Source organism: Lipophrys pholis, assembly GCF_963383615.2.
Source record: "Lipophrys pholis genome assembly, chromosome: 16".
Classification (NCBI taxonomy): domain Eukaryota; kingdom Metazoa; phylum Chordata; class Actinopteri; order Blenniiformes; family Blenniidae; genus Lipophrys; species Lipophrys pholis.
The window spans coordinates 18121584-18142171 of record NC_137634.1 but is presented as its reverse complement, the minus strand read 5'-3'; the positions used below and the strand labels follow the sequence as shown (position 1 = coordinate 18142171).

Genomic DNA, 20588 nt, shown 5'->3' with positions numbered 1-20588 from the left:
AGGTTAAATCAGAGTAGAATCTAGGATGTGAAAAGGTCAGAAAACACTTTTTTTTGAATACGTAGTTATTTTTGTTTTTTAATCTATTTATAATTCTAATGCCACATCTACACTTTTCGTGTAATGAGGACAAAGCTCCAAAAGATGGCGCTGTTTTGCTACAAAACTATCAGCAAAACCTTACACTGCATACAGTATTTAAATAGATCATCACGCAGACGTCGACCTGACTACAATCAATGCGAGTTAAAATCCTTCCATATACATGCCATACATTGAGCAATAAAAGTGTTTATGAAACTTGGCACCGTTCCAACTCTACACATCATCTCATGACTGACAACGTTAACCACAATTAGACACGAGGAAATCACGTGCCGTTGCTGCACTGAGTCAAACTGGACTCTTTCTACTTTTCACTCCTACTTAATCTATTACAGAGTTTTACTTTATATTTCAGAACATCTGTATGTAAGAATATAACTGGAGTCGGTGTTTGCCTTTTTACCTGGAAGCAAACAACTAATAAATGATGACGTAGGTTGAAAAGCTTTCTCGTCATACACAGAAATTTGAGAAAGTCAAAATTCTCATGTATGATCAGGACTTCTGTCCCCATTTTCAATTGTTGTGGCAGTCAAGTATATTTCATTTCTATGACAAGAATTTACAAATAATAATTTGTGAACGATAATTTGATGTGAAACTTCTTGATGGAATCAGGAATTTAATAGCCCCTTTTAAAGTACTTTAATTTGTTTAAATGGGTGTCAAGTGATGATGAAATCTGAATGAACCTTGCTTGATGAGGCCTCAAAGATAAAAAAAAAAGAACATATTAAAAGTTCCATATAAAATCTACTGTGGCCTCACATACTTGCTCAGAAATAACGGCGGACCAGCTCGACCTTCCACAAAGCTCTTTCTTTCCTTGGGTTTAGTGCACGCCATTTTTCAAATAAATTTACCAGCTGAAGAACAGACTGTTATTCTCACCCTTAATGCATATAAATGAACTGCCTCGCCTTCCAGCAAGAATATCAGCCTGCTTAATTCCAGGCTTTAGAGGCCTCCGTGGACTTTCTAAATGGAGATTGTTATCACACATGCAACGGTTTCTCAGCTTTCCTCCCAAAGACATGCATATCGGAATAGATTAGTCAGTGTCACCCCAAAAGAGTGAATGTGGGTTTGATTGTCTCAGCACAGCCTCACTGATTACACGAAGCCTTGGCAGCCTGGTCAGAGTGCACCCTGCTCGTTCACCCACCATCAGCTGGGATGGATTTATAAAAGAATCGTTGTGAGATCCACTCAGAGGAGCATTTAGATCTGTCAAAGGTAAAGTATTGCTACGGGCAATTCACACTTGTTTATATGTTACGGAGGAATAAAATATATCCACAGCCTCACAGCAAAGCAACCTGATGTCAGCGCTGTGGCTTTGTGATTTCTATGGCCTGACCGACAATGTCAATGTTCTTTGAACATAGAAAATCTTCTATAATTGATTGAGATTTTTTTTGTTGTTGCATTTTATTTGATTTGATTGAGATGGTTCCTATCATGCAACCCAGCACACTAAAGAATCCAATCCAGCCCGCAGGAAGACTTTATAAAACATACATATGATAAATGTTTGTTTTTTTTCCAACAAAAAAACAAAACGATGTCACTTTTTGTCCCAACGACTTTGGTGTTTCAGACAGACTGGTGGACATATCACAATATTGAGATCGACGTTGAGAGATGACCGATGCAGCAGTGAAAGGGAGCTACTTGATTGTTTGTGAAGTATTATCAATACTTTGATGGTAAATATGCAAAAGTATGCACGAAGGCTGCAAACAGCCAGAAACAGAGCAGATGGTTTTTGTGATATTTGAATCCAGAAAGTGTCAATAAAAATAGCAAAAATTAAAATTTTACTATTTTTTCTCTATAAATTTTTAATTGTGATGGTTTTGTGAAAAGATAGTTAAACTTTTTCAAAACATACCCATAGCTCCTTGATCTAAAACAAAGGGAAAACTTTAGAATTGAGTAAAATCCTGTAATTAAAAATCATTATGCTGTCATGTTGCCACATTATTACTGGAAGAGTGTGACGAGATGAACTATGTGACAAATATTCATCAGATCTTGTCCTTATCTTTGGTGTCCTTTATTGGTTGGCATTCTTGGCACTGTAGGCTGTTCTAAGCTAAGCGCAGATAAATCTTTATTGTCATTGTACAGTCACACTTTGGTACGCTAGAGGTCTATTCGGACCTGGCGTTAACATGCCTTTCAGGGAAGATTGGCCCTCATCCACAGCATCCATTATCCTTGATTAATTCAAGGATTATTTTATTACACAAATCAATATTTATTTGAACATTTTAAAAGGAAGATCTTGACAGACTTTCGTGTGTTTTCGGTAAAAAATGTACAGTACACCTGGATATGTATAAAACACCTTTAACAGTTCCACCTTGTGTCTTATCAATGCTAAATGAGGTCAGAGTCAAGTTGTGGCCGGATTTGGGAAGAAAGAAAGTCCAGACACAGAAAAGGCCTGTTTCCAGTACAGCTCCCTGGAGGGGCTTTTCGACTGGCTGAAATTAAAGACCAAAGCAATACACTTTGAATAAAATTGTTGCAAGACCTCAGACAATTACAGAAAAGAATCGTTACTACTTGGGATTTCTTCGGAAAACATGCTCGGAAAATGCAACACATAGACCCCAGGATTGATTTGTCCGGCTGCTGTTGCAAACCTCCAGCTCCCTGGCGCCGCACAGTGGGGGCATGCCCCACACTTTGGCAACCAACGAGTTGCTATCAATCTGTAAACACAGTGCGATCCGCTTGAAAAATCTTAGTGCAGCTTGAAGAATTGATTTCAGCAGTAATCGCGAGGCGTGCGCTCCGAGCGTGCGGTGCCGCGTGCGCACTTAGACGCTCCGGGCCGCGCGCCCACGGCGCGCCGTACTGCGTGACGCCGGAGGGCTGGAGGAGGACTAGGGAGCTGGAGGAGGAGGAGGAATGGGGGGGCTGGTCTTTGGAGCATAATGTAGCGTCCCTTTTGCTGCTCATGGAAGTGGGCGAGCTGGGATAGGCTGGGAGTTTGGTTGGAGCCGTCAGCGGGTCGGGATCAGGCACAAGGAGGGTGAAGGGAAACGAAAAAAGAAACATTAACTTCTGGCTTGAATGTACACAGGAGGTCTGACGCAGGTATTTTAACGCAAAACGGGATTTGTTGAGATCCAAACGGATGACAAAGGAGCGCTGCAAACTTTCTTTCAGCCGGGTGTGATCGCTCGTAAAAGCCGTTCAGGATTTTCCTTTTTTTTTTTTTTTTTTTTTTTGAACGGAGCCGTAAAGAGAAGAAAGAAGAAGAGACATCATGCCACGGCGCACTGTGCAAGAAGTAACCGTGCAAGATGTCCAGAAGCGAAGGAATCCAAACAAACACTATGTAAGACTTTATTACTTTCGTCATTTCTATGAAATCGGTTATTTTGGTGCGCGGATTGAGCAACAGATCGAGGTTATTATGGAGTTCGTCTCCTTACCCTGCCGGGAAAAGTAAAAACAAAGAGAGTGTCAAGTTACAAGTCGGCCAATGTGGACCAGAAATCTTTCAGAGCCGAAGATTTGTCAAAAATCCTGTTCATTCTTATAATATTTACATTGTTTTGTTTTTCTAGAAATATGTAATTAAAAGTGAAACTGTTTCAAAGTGTCTACATCCCAACAACCAATATTAAGTTACTTGTGGTAACTTGTTGTTTAACTGTGTTTTAGTAAATAACATCTCTTAATACTTGTTTTGGGGTGCTACTAACAAACATTTAAGTAGATCTGGTTGCTGTGACCCATGACCCTGCCTGAGTCAGCATATTTTCTCGTCCCTCAGTATCACATGCACCTATAGGAAAATTGTTTTTGTGTTTATGGATGACAAGCAATTGTAATTCTAACCAGGTTATTCATTAATGTGTTTATATTCCAGTTTTCAGAAGAGAGGCAAGGTCTCTGAAAACGTTAAAATAATCCCTGTACAGATCGAATTCAAACTGAGCAATCAGGCTTTGTCATGAATCAGATTCTCTAATTCACTGAGAGAAACATACAAGCAGGCACAGGCAGAAATAACATTTTCTGAAGTTGAATATGGGACGGGTCTAAACATTACCACATGTCCTGCAGCTTATGAAGTTTTGTGGTGTAGTTGTACAGTTCTGATTGTACAGTTCTGATTTTCTTCAGATATTTAGGAGATTTCTTGTGATTATATCATGTTTATGTTTCTCTATTGGAGTTTTAGATCTGGAGTAATGTGCATGATAATGCCATAGTTTTGTTGCTATGTAGGAGGTTAGAGAAGGATCTTCAAAAGTTTCACTGTTCAGCTTGTGTGGGAGACAAAAACGTCAAATGGACAGAGCCGCACTTTTAGTTCTTCAGCAGCAGAAAAACAAAGGATCTTTATCAGTTTTGGGTCGTGGGAGACAAATGCGGGTGAATTTTCCTGCAAATCTAAAGTGACACTATGACATCACATGCTCTAGAAGGCCAACCGTGAGAGCCAAGGCCTCAGCAGGTGTCTGTGTTTGTATGGAAATGTTGGTTTGCATTCATCATTTGTGTGAAAAATAAACTCGGGCTGATGGACTAACAGACCCTGTCCCGCTGTGAGCGTGAGCGGTCAAGGACACAGAGCTCTCATGGTCCTGTGTCTTCTCCATCTGTCCCTGTGCTCTTTGGTATATGGCATGTTGTTTTGGTATCCTTACACAAGCAGGCCTCACACCTTGAATCTTCCAGAACCCTGAGGTGTGCTTGGGGAAACAAACAGCTGCTTAAGAAACCATCTGCTTCAGATTTCCTGTAGAATTTACAAAAACCACTTAAGTGCTTCACGTGGAGGAGCTTTTATAATTAAGTTGTCACTTATTTTCTTTCTATATACACAGATTGGTTTTTCTACATATCAGATTAGAAGCATTTTTAGGTTTTGAAGCAGCGGGTGTTGGTCATGGATGGTAACCAATGATCATTTGTTGTTGAGAAGAGCATAGCAATAGAAATCAAATGAACTACAACTTAATAACTTGGTGAATTTGCTTGGCTACATCTGGTCCTGGAGTGAGTCCCTCCATGACCATATCTGACTGGACAACCCTGAAAGAAAGCGTGAGCCAGAGAAGGTCTGGGAGTGGAGCCAGCAGCAGTCAGCCAGACACAGCGAGCCACCAGGGAGTTTCCAATCACCTCCCCGGCCGCTCCCCTCCTCCTCTTTTCAGCAGAACAAAATAAAAGAGCTGTTGCTTCCAAACTGCAGAGATTAGTTCAGATGTGTCCTGAAACGTCTTCACGGCTGTATGCCTGTCTCAGCTGCAATAAAAATAAATAAATAAAAGAACCAAGATCATCAGTCTGGTGCATCCATGGAGGATGACGATGCCCCACTCAGCTGGAAGTGATGCAGGAGGAAGTGGAATAATCGAATATCCGTCTTGCCCCCATGTGTATAAATGATTATACTAACTGCTGTCTGGCTTGTCTCAAACAATTCCCAGAGCTGCAGTTAATGGCACTATGAGTCAAGAACCCCCCCCCCCCCCCAAGGAGTCTGTATAACCGAGCGGTCCACAACAATGGCTGTTCATTAGTTGGCATGTCTCACTTATTTTTGTCTTTCCTTTGTCAGGTTTACATCATCAAAGTGTCCTGGAGCGATGGCAGTACGGAAATTATTTACAGACGCTACAGCAAGTTCTTCGATCTGCAGGTGAGTAAACATGTTAGCTGTGTGTATGTGTGTCATTTGTTTTGGTGTGTGTGTGTGTGTGTGTGTGTGTGTGCGCAGTTTATTGTCATAAAGGAAGGGAAATAAAATACCATCTCCATTATCAAAGACCTTGCACTTGTTGGCAGCCTCTCCCTGCTCCACCCATGTGACACCACTCATTATACGTGCGAGAGGAGTCGGAAAATGTCCCAGTGAAGTTAATAGAGGACAGTGATGAATGCAATGACCACGCTGATGACCACAGAAATGTCTGAATCATTCTTGAACGTCACACTTGGTGTGTGTTGCACAAGGAGGCAATCTCATTAGTATCCCGGTTTCCTCTTTTAGAAGGTAATGGATCAGAGGCCCTGGCTACATCTGAGTTTAGAGAGCATGGACTCCAGGAAATCCTGTGAGGCAATTGCTTTTAATGAGCATGGAGTCAATTTAGGCAAAGCATACTGTCAACCCTAATTAGATTAAATTCCTTTTAATTGATTGGGATGGTCAGAGCACGGGCAATGAAATACAGAACTCCGATGCCTCAGTGTGCTTTTTCAGGGGTCACAAATGTACATCTAAACAAAAGCATGTGAAATATTTCATTAGCAATTTTATTAGTATGACACGAGCTTGTCGATGCTGCCAACAAAACACTCATAAATGTGTTCGTGCCACTTTTTATGTCGCTGCAGCATAATAAGAGGGTGTGTATAGCTAATAACATTGTTTTTTGGAGTTTACGCAACACCGATTAGCTAAAAAGAAGCAGTGAGTGTTAAAGAATGCTGCAGAGATTATCTCTATTTGTAAGAATACCTCAAAACTTTGATCAGTTTCTGGATGTTTACATGAAATTCCAGGCGTCAAAACTGAAAAAAAGAAAAAATGTTTAACGCTTCCCCACTTTGTTCAAGATTACAGTCTGAACACTATTTTTGACTTTTAAGAATCTTAAATCTGTAATCAGGATTATGAAATACATTAAAATAGACCGATTAAGAAAGGTGTAATAAATACATTTAAAACTTTATAATGATAGAGATGATAAAATAAGTCAAATCTGTTGTTTAGCATCACGACCACCATCTTACAATCTGTTCATTATGACATTTAATGCGGTTAACTCTTCAACTTAAGTCCTTAGTGTGGCATCAAAAATACATTTAACTGACAAATTTCACTTGTACCAACTGTACTACACTATAAATGGAAACTTTCTCAAGTAATGTAAATTAAATGTGTAGAGATCGCCATTGTGAGTCAATGTAAACAAGAAGTGATGGATTATTTATATAGAGAAGAGTTTAAAATTCGGGTTAATTTAACAAAGTGTCGAGTTGAATATGTCATCCAGCTGTAGCAATGCTTTCCTTTTTACGTTTAAATGCTAAGACTGTGTGATAATGTGAGTGTAGGAGGTTAGGAGACAGCCTCATGTCAGTGGAGTCCTTTTCTTTAATAGCATGGATTGAAGAATGAGCTTTAAAAGCCACTAATCTAAGTGAGGTAACTGCAGTATCAGAATTAATCTCCCACATTGTGCTCATCCGGACCCAGCAGATTTCTGTTGATACATGTTGGAAATCTGTTTTAAATCCATGTTTATGTCGCGGATATATTTCTACATTTCACGTATGAGGTACTCAGCAGGGGCATTCCCCCTGCCATGCTGTTCAGCTGCTTCCTGCTGCGTTGACAGCCGGTGGGTGGGCTCTCAGCAGTGAGGGAGATGCAGATAAACCTAATTGGATCGATTGCAAATGCAGCTCCTATCTCCAGTTTGGTTTGGCATAAGTAACTTGACGCTGTGGCATTTCTTAGAGAAAAGCAGCAGATTGGAACGCTCCGTATCTCATCAGCTTCACGGTGATCAGGGGATTAGACATGTCCGCTGAATTAGATTCAAAAGGACATCGTCATTTTAAGGTATCATACTGTGAGGATTAATGAGAAGTTTGTGATCATCCACCATCCTCCCAGGTGCCTGCCCTCCCGACACTGACATACAACCGAGTCATTCATCTCTTCTCGTTACCACATTTTCATTTCCTGTTATCATCCCTCTGCCTTTACCCAGTCATATCCTGTCTTTTATCATAAGCTGCTCTGATCATCTCTCATTCTCTGAACTGATGCGGTTGTCTTCGGATTTAGGAGGAGCGTATGTTAATGGGAAATGATGATACAGATGGTAAATGACATATGGATCTTCTGAGGGCATTTTAGAATTTCGCAGCCGGACAGGAAGTGTTATTCACTACATCCTGTCTACACAGCTGGACCAAGAAGCCGAGGATGTAGTTCAACCACAGCAACACATTTCTGTGTGATCACTGGCACGGACTGCTTTGATCGACTCACCTTCAGTCATGATTCGAGCAGTATAAATAATGTTACATCAAGTGTTGGATTTGAAACAAGATGCAAAGGTCGCGTTTGTTTATAACATACGTATGTCACAATAACTGCGGTTGTATGTGCGTTGGGAGTTTTAAAGATAAATTGCAAGGCTACCAAAGGAAACCTTTTTAAACAGCTGTGAAATAAAATAGTATCACGTTTACATTTTAGATGCAACCTTTATGACAATGTTAATGGCATCACTATATTGTTCTTCACAATCAACACCACTTTGCAAAACATCCCCCTCCAGGAAACGTGTCTTCATGTTTTGGGAGGAATTATTCAGATTGTTGTAGCGTCTTTATCCTGTGTTATTTAGGCTGTTTGTCTTTTTCTTCCTAACTATTGACATTGTGTATAATAGTTGGTCATAATATCAGTTTTATCTATTCTGTCATATTAGTATTTTATCTTCATATTTTATGCATTTTGAATTTAGTTTGAATCTGTTTTTCATCTGTTTTACTGTTTTCCTCTTTTGATTTCAATAATAACTCTTAGTTTACCTTTTAAAGGCCTTGTTTTTCTCATTCTTGTATTTCTGTTGTCTATTTTCAGACTATTTCCTGCTGGATTTGTGAAAAACAAACTGAGCAATTCATTTTTACAATGAGTTATTTTCCCCTGTATCAGCATGTGAAATCATCATCCAAGTTTGACTGTAGTGTTTATTCAGAAAGATGGAAAGTTTTATTTTTTTTTTGCCATTGGGTGATCTCTTCTGCCTGACAGTTAGAATTCCATGTCGGTAACAACAGTTTCCATGCTGCACACGTGTCATATTAACTTCACAAGCTTGAACTTCCAGCACTCCCCTTTTGCCGTGGGGACATAATATAGTTCTACTCTGAATCTGTATGCAAACACTCAGACATTGTTTCCTGATTATCCACAGTTGCACAGCTATTGCATATTTTTCGTCTAAGTTAATCACATAACAGAACATTTTAAATGACCCGGTTTCCTGCTGTGTTCATTTAAACGAGCAGCAACGACGTGCTAAAATTTGTCTTTTGCTTTGGAAAATTATGTGTATTTCAGATAATATAACAGCGGGTATCCAAACAAGGCAGCACAGTGGCAGATGTTAAGAGTTTGTGCTTCATAGTGAGAAGGTTATGGGTTCAAATACCGGCTGGGCCTTTCTGTGTGGAGTTTGCATGTTCTCTCCCTCCTTGTGCATGAGGGTTTCTTCCGAGTACTCCAGTCTCCTCCCACAGTTTAAAACCATGGATGTGAGGTCATTCATGACCCTAAGTGGCATCAAAGGGGTTGTGTGTTTGCCCTGTGATGGGCCTTGTAACCTGCCTTCGCTCATAGTTAGCTGGGAGCGGCTCCAGCACGGCGTGATCCTGCACAGGATGGAGCGGTATAGGAGAGGGATGGATAGATATCCAGTCTGTTTTGATACGAGAACAAAAACCACGTAAATCCTGACAAGTCCAGAGTATATCTACCACTGTATTGTGATCAAATGAATAACAAAGATGGTCTAAAGGAATTATTTCAATTGATCTAAAATAATCCTCGACAAACACAGGAAAGAACATCATATTGCACTACTGTAGCCATAGTTATTGAAAACCAAATCGGTCCAGATTATAGAAAAATTCCATCAAAGCTACACGGTTTTCTGTTAGTTCATCATTCCAAGGCCGCCTCCTCCCTCAAACAGAAGGTACGAAAGCGGCATTTCCCGACTCTGTCTCGCGGCGCCGCCACAGAAAGTACAGTTAAAATGTAGGTGGGATTGTGAACGATGTGGGGATGCGTCGGGCCAATAATGCGGAAGCGGCCGGTCCGAGCCGTTCTCTGTGACACAGCACGACCTTTCACATTGTAAACAGCAGCATCCATCTCCCGCTGCAGCTTCTCCTCCTGTTACTGAGAGGAGCGTCTGCACCTTGTTGAAAGGCCGCGATGTTGTGCCGCGTCGACGTTTCAATAAACCCAGTTAACAAAACAACCAGTGAGCGCGAAGCGGCGTATGTAAACAACAACGAGAGGGTGTACCGCTGATGAACTATTTACATATTGCGGGCAAGTCGAGAGTGACGATGGTCACTACCAATCAGCAGACAACTGTGTTGTCGCTCCTCCTCACAGACCCGTTCTTCAGTGCTCGGTACCACAATGGAGGAGTGACAGAAAATTGTAGCCGGTGGTCGGGTTTTTTTCTGTACCATCCACAACTTTTTCAGTGGAACCACGCAAAAACCCGCCCTGCTACGCCCCGGCACAAAAAGTGTGGTGGGACCGCGGCTTAAGGAGATCACGTAATCAGATCCCCAGAAACACATGCTACCATGAAACATATTGACTATTTCATGCCAATATTAATAACATGTCTGCAAAATACCATTTAAAAGGAGTTTAGAACCAGAAAAAGATTTTTGCGAGAACAGCTCTGCCACAGAGAGTTTTAGGAGCACTATGGATGTCTGCAAAGGGTTAAACATGAACTCATAAATGAATGTACAGAGAGCGGAGTTAAAAAAAAATCTATCTAAAAGGCTATCTATATAGGCGTGTTGCAGAGAGAGCAGCCATTGTTCATGTTCTCATTCAACAGTCTGTTCTGTCTTGGTCTGTCTTAATTGGGTCTTTACGTGAATGCTGATGTTGTGGTTCAAGCGGATACGAACCAGACATGGCGATGACACCCTTTGGAAGATTTAGTGACGCTCTGAATCAGCAAGAATATATTAGATGAAATAACTGTGTTTAAAACTTTACAGGATCACGGGCGTATTACCGGACTGGCAGTGTGACATGATGTTTTGTTCTCTACTCTGTAAAACTTGGTGGAGCTTGAACGGAACAAATACTTTGTGTTGTTAAGTGACAGTTGTTGGTTTATTTTCACAGTGGAGTCAGTATTTCCATTATGTAGTTTTTGGGGAAATGCAAGTCTTTTAGGGATTCTACTTTTTAGTGTGCAGTGTTGGTGGTATCTTCCAAACGATGCACGGATTAAGATGATATTTTATATGTAAAAGGTATGACAGTGGCAAGCATTTTCTTCCTGTAGCCGAGATAACCTAAATTCCAAAATACATATTCAGAATAGTCTTGGAATGACAAGTGGTGTCTGACTGTTTTCATGCTTCACCCAGGAGACCATGAATACTTGATGCTGAGTGCATGATGTAACTGCTATTTTGTTGAGTCGACTTGACTCTGTCCAATTGTCTTTTGTTGTGTGTCTCTGATTACAGAGTAGATACAAGCTTTAGAGTAGACACAGAGGCTGGGGGTTTGCCTGCACTCATGGGCAGACACATGGGAACAATTACAGTGTGTGGGGTATTGGTTCATCTGTGTTCTCTCTCTGTCTGACCATCTCTGTGTTTAGGCCGTCTTGAACGTCGAGCTGTGTCATCAGCAGAACGTCTGACTCATGAGGTCAAACGTTTGACTATTCTGCAGTTCACTGCTTTCTTCTTTTCCCTTCAAAACTCCTTTGCCTTGAATGTTACTGAATAAAAGAGAATTGGGAAAGAAAGTTGATCTCTTCATTTCATGTTTTGCTTTTGTAGATGCAGCGCGTTCCTTTCCACAGACGTCTTCTCGCCCTTATTGATTTAACAAATGAAATCTTAGCTTAATTGTGCTGGGATCTCACCATCAAAGCTAATTACGAGTCATTTAATTACAATCATATCTGGCTTCATTCATGCCTAAAGCCTGCTCTTCAGCTTCATAAAAAATAAAAAATTTCCGTTAATTTTCTACAAAATAGTGAGATACAATTACTGCTAAAGCTCCTCCTAATTATTTTTCCAATTGTATTTATCACTGAATATTGATTGCTATCTCAGAGCCGCTTTGAATTGGGAGGGTGCATCGCATTTTAGTTGTAGGAGTTTATTGAATTAGCTGAAGAACTTGCAAATCATTCTGCTTCATTGGCATGCATGACATGTTGGGCATACGAAGGCTTGTAAAGCTCTTTGGGGGTTAAAATCAGGTCAAAGTGATGAAATCAGGCTGTTACACAACTATGATAGCTACGAGGAAGGATCAAATGAAAACTAGAGTCTGTCCTTTCTTCAACACTGGGGATCAATATTTTAGTGGCTTGAAGCAGATGTGGGCCCAGGGTTGGTAACTCTTCCAGACCCTTCAAAGCCCACCTACTCCCCGGGTGTGTGGTCGTGTCACTGCCATGCCATCTATAGAGGACTTGATGAGTGGCTATCAAACCCAAGACTTGGTGCGAGACTCTATGCACTGAACCTCCGCAAACTTCACAAACATGTTTATTTCAAACGGTATATCCATTGATCAGAGTCCTTTAAACCGTGGGGTTTGGTAAACAGCAACGGGTTTTGCGATGAAGCTGTACTCCTCTGCTTCCCTAAAGGACATTTTCATCTTGTAGATGAATTTGCACATCTCTGTTGAAGTTCATTTCCATCTTTCCTTGCTCCCTTGACCTGTTTTCTCAGGTTCTTCACCTCCTGCCTGAGCTGGTGCTTCCTACAGGTTTTGCCCATTTGCTTTTGGAATTTGCGCTCTTCTCTACTAGCCTGAGTCTCTCAGCTACTGTGCTTATGTTGATGGTGGTGGTCTTAGTCTGGAGGTGATGATCAGCTTCCCTTTTGTTCATCGTTTCCAAGATTTTTTCTCTTTATCAAACTGGAGACCTTCTCCTTGATGTGACGATGTTCTGATCGTCTATGTGGGTTTGGAGTTGTTGGGCACAGTGTTTTGAGTCTGGGATTTGTCTGAGCAGGGGTGATCCCTGCTTGCTGTATTTCCGGAGCATTGACTATGGAACTGCTCCTTTTCCATATTGCCTAGCAGTTAACTCTCCATCACAATCTTGGGAGAATCAAGCAGTAACATCAGCAAAGACCTTATTTAAATACTAAGGGCCTGTCTACACAAGAATGCTTGTTTCATGTGAATGCCTAATTTTTGTAAACGCACCGGCTTGACTTTCAGGTATGGATGGACATTTGCAGAAAACAATGATGTCTCTCTCTCTCTCTCTCGTTCTTTTTTTTTTTAAGAACACCGGGAAGAAAAAAGTTGTTTTGGCTCATGTGGACATGGCCTAAACAAGATAGTCGCAGAATGTTTTAGTATTGCATTCTGTAATGGAGATTTCCAAACACTTGTGGATATAACATTGCAAATGTGAAATAAATATTTCAAATTTAGACTCTTTTGTTTGACTTTTTGGTGTATATTGCTCAAGCACCATAAAGTGAAGACCGTGCAAAACCAATGTCATGATCAGGAGAAATAAGGACTAATGGAAACAGAAATGTTCCACTATGTCACTGTTGCCATGCTGCTAGCAGCCGCTTTGCTAAGGCAACACATGAAGTGGACTGGAAAAACCATACCATCTGCTCAGTACATTCCTAATTATTGGCAGACCTGACTTTATTGGCCAAATTCCTTGTAGAAACTGCAGATTTTTTTTCTTTTAACAAATCAGCGTTTCCTTCCCACAGTCAGCTGTTCGAGTTATTTATGTATACCGTGTGTGTGTGTGTGTGTGTGTGTGTGTGTGTGTGTGTGTGTGTGTGTGTGTGTGTGTGTGTGTGTGTGTGTGTGTGTGTGTGTGTGTGTGTGTGTGTGTGTGTGTGTGTGTGTGTGTGTGTGTGTGTGTGTGTGTGTGTGTGTGTGTGTGTGTGTGTGTGCAGAAACTTTACGTCTAATATGCTTTAATGTATTTGCGTGGTTTCAGATGGAGTTGCTGGATAAATTTCCAGTGGAGGGAGGCCAGAAAGACCCGAAGCGCAGGATTATTCCATTTCTACCAGGTAAGCGATAAACTGCATCATAAGCACACTTATTGCAAATGTTTGTATATCCTCCAAATAAACAGAGCAAGAATTTCCTCTAAACTCAAACTGTTTCACTAAAACAATCTAATTGAAGCTTTTAAATGAAATTTGAGCAATCATGATGATTATCTTTCATTTTCTGGAAAAGCAGCACATTGTTTCTCTGACAAAAAGACAAGCTTTGGTCAACCTATGAATCATCGATAAGCTTTGAATAAACAAGAGACACTCGAATGGCAAAACGCACATTCCGTTTTAGTGTCAATGACCTTAGTCTTTCAAGCTTTGGGTGTGCGAGACCAACTTTAGAGATCCTGCTGAAAGTAATCCTTTATGAGAGAAAGAAAAGCCTCTGCCATAGACCCCACCCATGTCTCCCCCACCAGGCTCGGTTGGGTGGGGGATAGGATTTTTTTTTGCCCATGCAGGTCTGGAACTCATTCAGAGAACACAAATGCACACATGCACTCACACTGTTTGATGAACTCTGAGTAGGAGGGGAAGAGACGGCTCTCAATGCGATCCCCTACTGCTTTATGAAGCCAGGCTAACAATGCATCTCACTGCACATTCCTGTTTACATTAAAGACTGTCTGTTTCAGGAAAAAAAAAAAAAAGAAAAAAAGACTAGACTCTAGAGGATATTCTTCTACGATTCTGCCGAGAAAGTAGAATGTAGCCGAGAAATAGTTTGTATGTCGACGGATGGAAGGAAATGTCAGGGATGGATCTTTTCTCACGCCACATCCCAGACAAATTCCTAAACCTCTCCACACTACATTCATTGACCTGCTGATGTTTCTCCACAGCCAAGAAAAGGTTTTACAAACAAAGCAGAAATCCAAAGTGTGGACTAAGGCTAACAAGGCATGGAAGCGGGTTTTCCTTTCTGGTTTCGGCGTGATCACACCCTTAAACGTGTTTTTATTCCATTGGTATCTCCACATCAGCACAGTGGTTTGTCTCCGCGTGTGCAGAGTGCACGACCTCCGCTCAGTTTCTTTCCAGGTGCACCCACCACCAAGGTTGGCTGCGTTTTGCTCTCTGAGGCAATCCGTTGACTCCTTAGTGAAATTTCCCAGAGGTCCAATAAAACACGTACCTTAATGATTTTCCCCCTCTCTTTTACTATTTCAAAATGGCTAGGTGAATAGAATGTGCAGGCAATCACTTGGTTATAATTTGAATACCTGTCATGGGAGTTGGTTCATGAGATGGTCTCATGTCTGTCATTGAGATAAAATAAGTTTCATAATGTATTTTTCCAAACACCTGAGAAGTTATGTTTTATTGGTTAATAGTGTTTCACAATACCTACTCATTTTGGTGTGAATGTCTCAAGTTCAAAGTATGTTGGACAGGTCAAGAAAGATTCTATCAAGTAGAATAATGTAACTATCTGTTCTCTGTGAAAGACTTGTTTAAGAAAAACAACACACAAAAGAGCTGGTTAAATACTCTGACCTCATTAGTTAAGCTGCAGTCATATTGCATTCATCTACTGTCTGCAGAAGAAAGCAATCGCTGTTTTTCTCTCTTGAATGCGGTGTACCAACAGCAGCTCTGTCTTTGTTGGCAGGCTACACTTCGTCAGCAACTTACAAAGGAACACTATAATTACACCTCAGACATAAATCATCATTTCACCTTTTGTAGCTTTGAGACGTCATACATTTGATGTTTTATCTGGATTATTTATGGTCACTATTATCCTTTAAAACCAGTGTGTGTGACAGTCAGAATTGTGACTCACTGGCTCTTCTTCGTGATACAGCGGCTCAGATTGGATCTAATGTGAATGGCATATGCTACTTATTGCTCCCACTGGCTGTTTGAGTGACTCAGTATACCACCTTGTGGTGCAAACCTGTACTGCATGACAGAATGGATTGGTATAAATTGGAACATTTTCAGACTTTGGTCAATAAATCCACAGCATATCCACAGACTCCATGTACATTAACTGAAACAGAATGTCAGGAGTTCTAATCAAATCTCCTCTTTGCTTGTCTCAGGGAACAAACGTTGTTAAATACCTTTGGTCAGTGCTGGCTCAGTTTTTTGGTTTTTTTTGCCATAAAGCCTATCCTGCCTCAGCCACAGCTCCACGGCAGCAGCTCTCATTGCCTCCCTCCTCCCTCCCCAAGCAAGCCCTTTTCATCAGCTGCATCCATGAGCTGCCGTGCATACAAAGTGGGCAGTGTTCAGTCAGTGCAACTCTCCTGACCCCAGAGAGCTTTGGAAAACCTTCAAGAACACTTTCTGTTTGAGGAGTGACGAGGGGAGGAGAGTGAAAAAAGGAGACCGAAATAGAAGTTTGGAGGACGTAGACTTTTGAGGGTTTAAAATCTCTCAAGCTGCGGAGAGCAGTCTAGACGGGGTGAAATTTAAAAGCGAGCTTGTAATGATGTTGCAAGATGAAATGATAACTAGAATTCAAACTCTCGTCTATGGGCTTTGAATATCTTCTTAAAAAAGGAAACCTGTGTTTCATTTTTCATGGAGTTTGTCCCATGAATTTTGTTTAATTCGTTACAAAATGATAAAACAAGATAAAAAATGAAAAAAAAAATGTTTTTTTCACGACATTTAACTTCAAACAACAATTTGCCATATTTGTTCACTAAAGGCCCGTGGGCCAAAACCAGCTTGCAAAACGGCTCCAATCTGGCCTGCAAACCCAAAAAAGTAAATTGTCATAATTTCAAAGATCAAATTGGCCTGTATGTGACCCCTGAACTAAAATATATTTGATATCCCTGCCATTCAAGCACTTTTCTCTCTACATGCCGCAGTGGTTGTTAGTTTTGTGTGTGTGTTTTTTTTAACCTGAGTCAACAAAATTTCAGTTATAACAGAGGTACAGTGTTTAGAGTTGGGTGTTGGTGGTTGTGGTTATTATGTCAAATCTGCTAAATCTGCTTTATTTTCCCCGTGTTGTTTTAGGTCACCACACACTTATCCTTACAACTCAGCAGTCTTCACCTAATTACACATTTTCTCTTTTCTTCTCACCTTGGGCTTCATTTAATCTTCCCCCCCCAAGACAGAAAGTAGCATATGATCATACATATTCATAATCAGACACTGAGGTGATTAGACACCGTCTCTCCGTGTCTGCTGTGGATTTCAGCCGCGTGGGATAAAGGAGCAGAAAAGTCTTTTTTAGCTGCAAGGGTAGAAACTGTGGACCTGTAGGGGGTTGATTGCTCAGCAGCAAACTCCTGTGTGATAGACTCATGTTTCAGCAGGTCTCGTTGAAAAGATAACAGCATAGCTTCTTGATGGAAGTGATACAAGAACTCTTTCTGAATTCAAAGTCTTTTTTTTTGTTGTTGTTGCATTTTTGCCTTCCTGCCCAGCCTATGTTTTCATTTGAGCTGTCCCACTGTAATGTACTTTATTATTCTACAGTCAGAATCAAGTAAAAAGACGTTAGCTCTCAAATTTCCTGCATCCCGTTAAGTTAGAAAAGTTTTAAGAGGCCTATTTGTATCCTTTCCTTGTTATTGTTATGGCGGCCCACGCTTTTCTGTGCCTGTGGTTATGCGTGCGTGGAGATAAGAGTCGGGGAGTAGCATTTTAAACTGCCGAGCACTTTTGCTTTCCCAAAATCATTTATTCATGACCGGGAAAGGCCAGCGATTCACCTGGCTCTTTACCCACCTCATTGTGCTGTCAGTGCTATTGATGACAAGACGGTATTGTGTCTGCATGCTAATTTATTAACCGAGTTTTTGTAAAAGCCACTGTATCCTGGCTGTCCTTCAATGTCGGGCTTGTTTTAGACATGGATTTTGAAAAGAGCATCATCCACATTATTTTTTGTTTCCTTGTATGCAACACTGACATACATGCTCGTGAATTGTGGTGAAGACAAAACTGTAGGTTGAGATTATTGACGAGCTGCATAAAGAAGCATCCTATGTGTTTCCATTTTCAAGTCAAAGTGAGAAGACGTGACCTTCTGTGCTGCCTTGGAAATGTTTGAAAGTTTCATTTGGTGTTCTTGCTTTGTTTCAGGGAAGATCCTGTTCAGGAGGAGCCATATCAGGGATGTGGCAATGAAAAGATTAAGGCCCATAAACGAGTACTGCCGGGTGAGTAGATTGTCCAATGCAGGCCTTAAAACTATAAATCCACCATATCTCTTGTAACAAATGAAAACTACATTGAATATCTGTATCATCAACATCATGGTAGAAACACACGTCTCACGCATGTTCTGATAACTTAGTCCTGAACTTTTCATTCCTACCAAAACAGAAACTTGAACTAAGGACATGTCAGAGGGGTGAACAGAATGGAATAACTCGGTCTTTCCCATTCTTTCTTTATGAGAGACCCAAATCTTTAAAATTAGGCAACCCTGCTCTCGCCACACTCTGTACAATTACAAAAAAAAAAACATTGAAAGAAATGCATACCACACTATATGTGAAATATAGTTTCTTTGTTATATTCTGTACTGATGACTTCCTTTTCTCTGAGGATAAACTCTTTGGCTTTACACACCATCCTGGGGTGTTTGGCGGTCTTGTGCCGCTTTATCGTGTAACTTCAAACTTTCATTCGCCAGTTTTTCCACTGCAAAAGATGCCCGATGAGAGACATTTAATGTGAACGCTTAAACTTAGTCGTTTAGTGGCATAACTCTATTGAATGCTGACTCGCCTACTGTTTAGTAGTGAAGTAAGACAGACAAGGTCGAGTTGGTGTGCTCATGAACGTAGGAGAAATTAAATAAACAATACAGAGGATGGAGCTGACGGGAAAGAAGAAGGCCGGGGCAAAAGTTCCTCCATGCATTACAGAAGGAGGACACAATGATTTGAACAAGATGATTCATTGTGGCAAGTAGTTTAGGTTAGAAATGCTTGTAGCGGTTACCGTTTGCACATTCAGGTTTTCATCCAGGGTCATTTTATCTCTTGTGAAAGGTAATGAGGCTTGACTAACCTGTGTGTTTTGATTTGCAGTTAATGTAAGCTTTCTAAATCTTGTCCCTGTTGCATTTACCTGGATTGTTCAGCTTGACTAACACTGACTATGAGTAAGATTTGATTAACCTTTTTTTTGTTTGTTTGTTTCTACGGTTCTAACGGGAGTTTTGTTGCCTTTTGAATTGGCTTTGTTCGGAATGATGGATGAGGTGCCCTAACAGCTCCCTCTGTGCTCTGTTGCTCTGACCTCCTTGCAAAAGAAATATACTAAGAGAGAATTCACATCATGAGATCAGTAAAGTATGATGGAATTTATTGTGTGTTTTAATAATAAAATCGTGTCTTTCCCTTACCGAATGTAGGGGTGAAGCTTTGTGTTGATGAAAGTACTTTGCAATCCTCACTTTGTTGAAAACTTAAAATCAGAAACCTGCAAATAGTTCCGTAAAGAAATGCAACCAGCATGAAAACATAAAGATACTGTTTTTAGCCTTCTAAAATACATTGATAAAGTCATTAAAGGATTTTAATGAAGTTAATTTCCACTTGCAGTTGCTAATGAGTGAATGTATTATGATTAACATCTACAAAGAAGAATTGTTTACCCCTTAACTAGAATGATGTGAAACAGTGCCATTTAGAAAAGAACAGAAGAGCAAATCAAGTCAGCATGACTGTGCCTAAGGGCTTCTTTTTTTTTTTCCTTTTCCTCCAGTCAGCATATGATCAGCTGTGTTTTAAAGTAACCTGATACAGGAACAGTTTCCTTTGTGTCAGAAAAGAAAATGTAACTCTTATTTTATCTTGTCATTTTATTCGTGGTCATTTCTTTTTCTGAAACCACAACAACAAAATAGTTTATTATGATAGTCTATTCAAATGCTCCCTTTTTTTTTTTTTTTTTCGTTTTACAAGAGTTTCCATAGCAAGCCATTGATAAACCAACTAACAGTAAAGAAAAACTGAAAAGCTGATTCACAACAAAGTGAAGAGAACAGCTTTTACATGTGAGAAACAATGCACAAGACAGGATATCGACATGACCTGGGGTTAAAAGAATGTACAGCTGGTGGAGGTAACATCTTTAACTTCTTATATGAAGGGGAAAAAAAGAGTTTTTGCAGAGGAAAGGGAAGAGCTGCTGGGTCGGTCTGTGGGCGCGGATGTTTATGAGAATAGGCAAGTCAACTTTGATTTTGGGGAGTTTTTCTGGAAATATATGAAAGTCTGTAGAAGATTTGGCTGTTGTCTGGTGACGGAGTTGAGAAGTGAGCGATGTTCATGTCTAATTGTCCAAATGAAAACTAAAAAACAGAATTCTGCTCAGTTATTGATTCCAGACATCCGTTTTCGTGTGTCACGGCTTTATTGAAGCAACATTTAATCACAGAACACCGCAGACATGCGAGAGTGTTATGTAGAATGGAAATACCTTTTCTTGTATTGCTCTGAAGTTTGAGCCGAGAGATGAACTGCTGGAAGTTTAAAAACATCACTCAGCTTTTTGATTTCACTGCACTGCCTATGATCTCCTAATACAGCTTTTGTACTGAATTAAAGTAGCTATATTTACCTCAAGAAACAAGCCGCACTGCGAGGAAAGTAAATGCAGTTTCATCCACCCCCACATGTCATAGAGTTAACAAGGTGAAG

At 40.5% G+C, this 20588-nt stretch overlaps 1 protein-coding gene across 1 annotated transcript in view; it reads left to right on the top strand.

The window, feature by feature from the left end:
* The first annotated feature begins 2862 nt into the window (after nucleotides 1-2862).
* Nucleotides 2863-20588, top strand: part of sh3pxd2b (SH3 and PX domains 2B) — a 32398-nt gene continuing 14672 nt past the window's right edge. Inside the window, exons 1-4 of the mRNA XM_080482824.1 lie at nucleotides 2863-3460; nucleotides 5699-5779; nucleotides 13893-13968; nucleotides 18016-18092. Of these exons, the coding sequence (XP_080338950.1) occupies nucleotides 3389-3460; nucleotides 5699-5779; nucleotides 13893-13968; nucleotides 18016-18092 (306 nt within the window). The 5' untranslated portion in view covers nucleotides 2863-3388. The remainder of the gene's footprint in view (nucleotides 3461-5698; nucleotides 5780-13892; nucleotides 13969-18015; nucleotides 18093-20588) is intronic.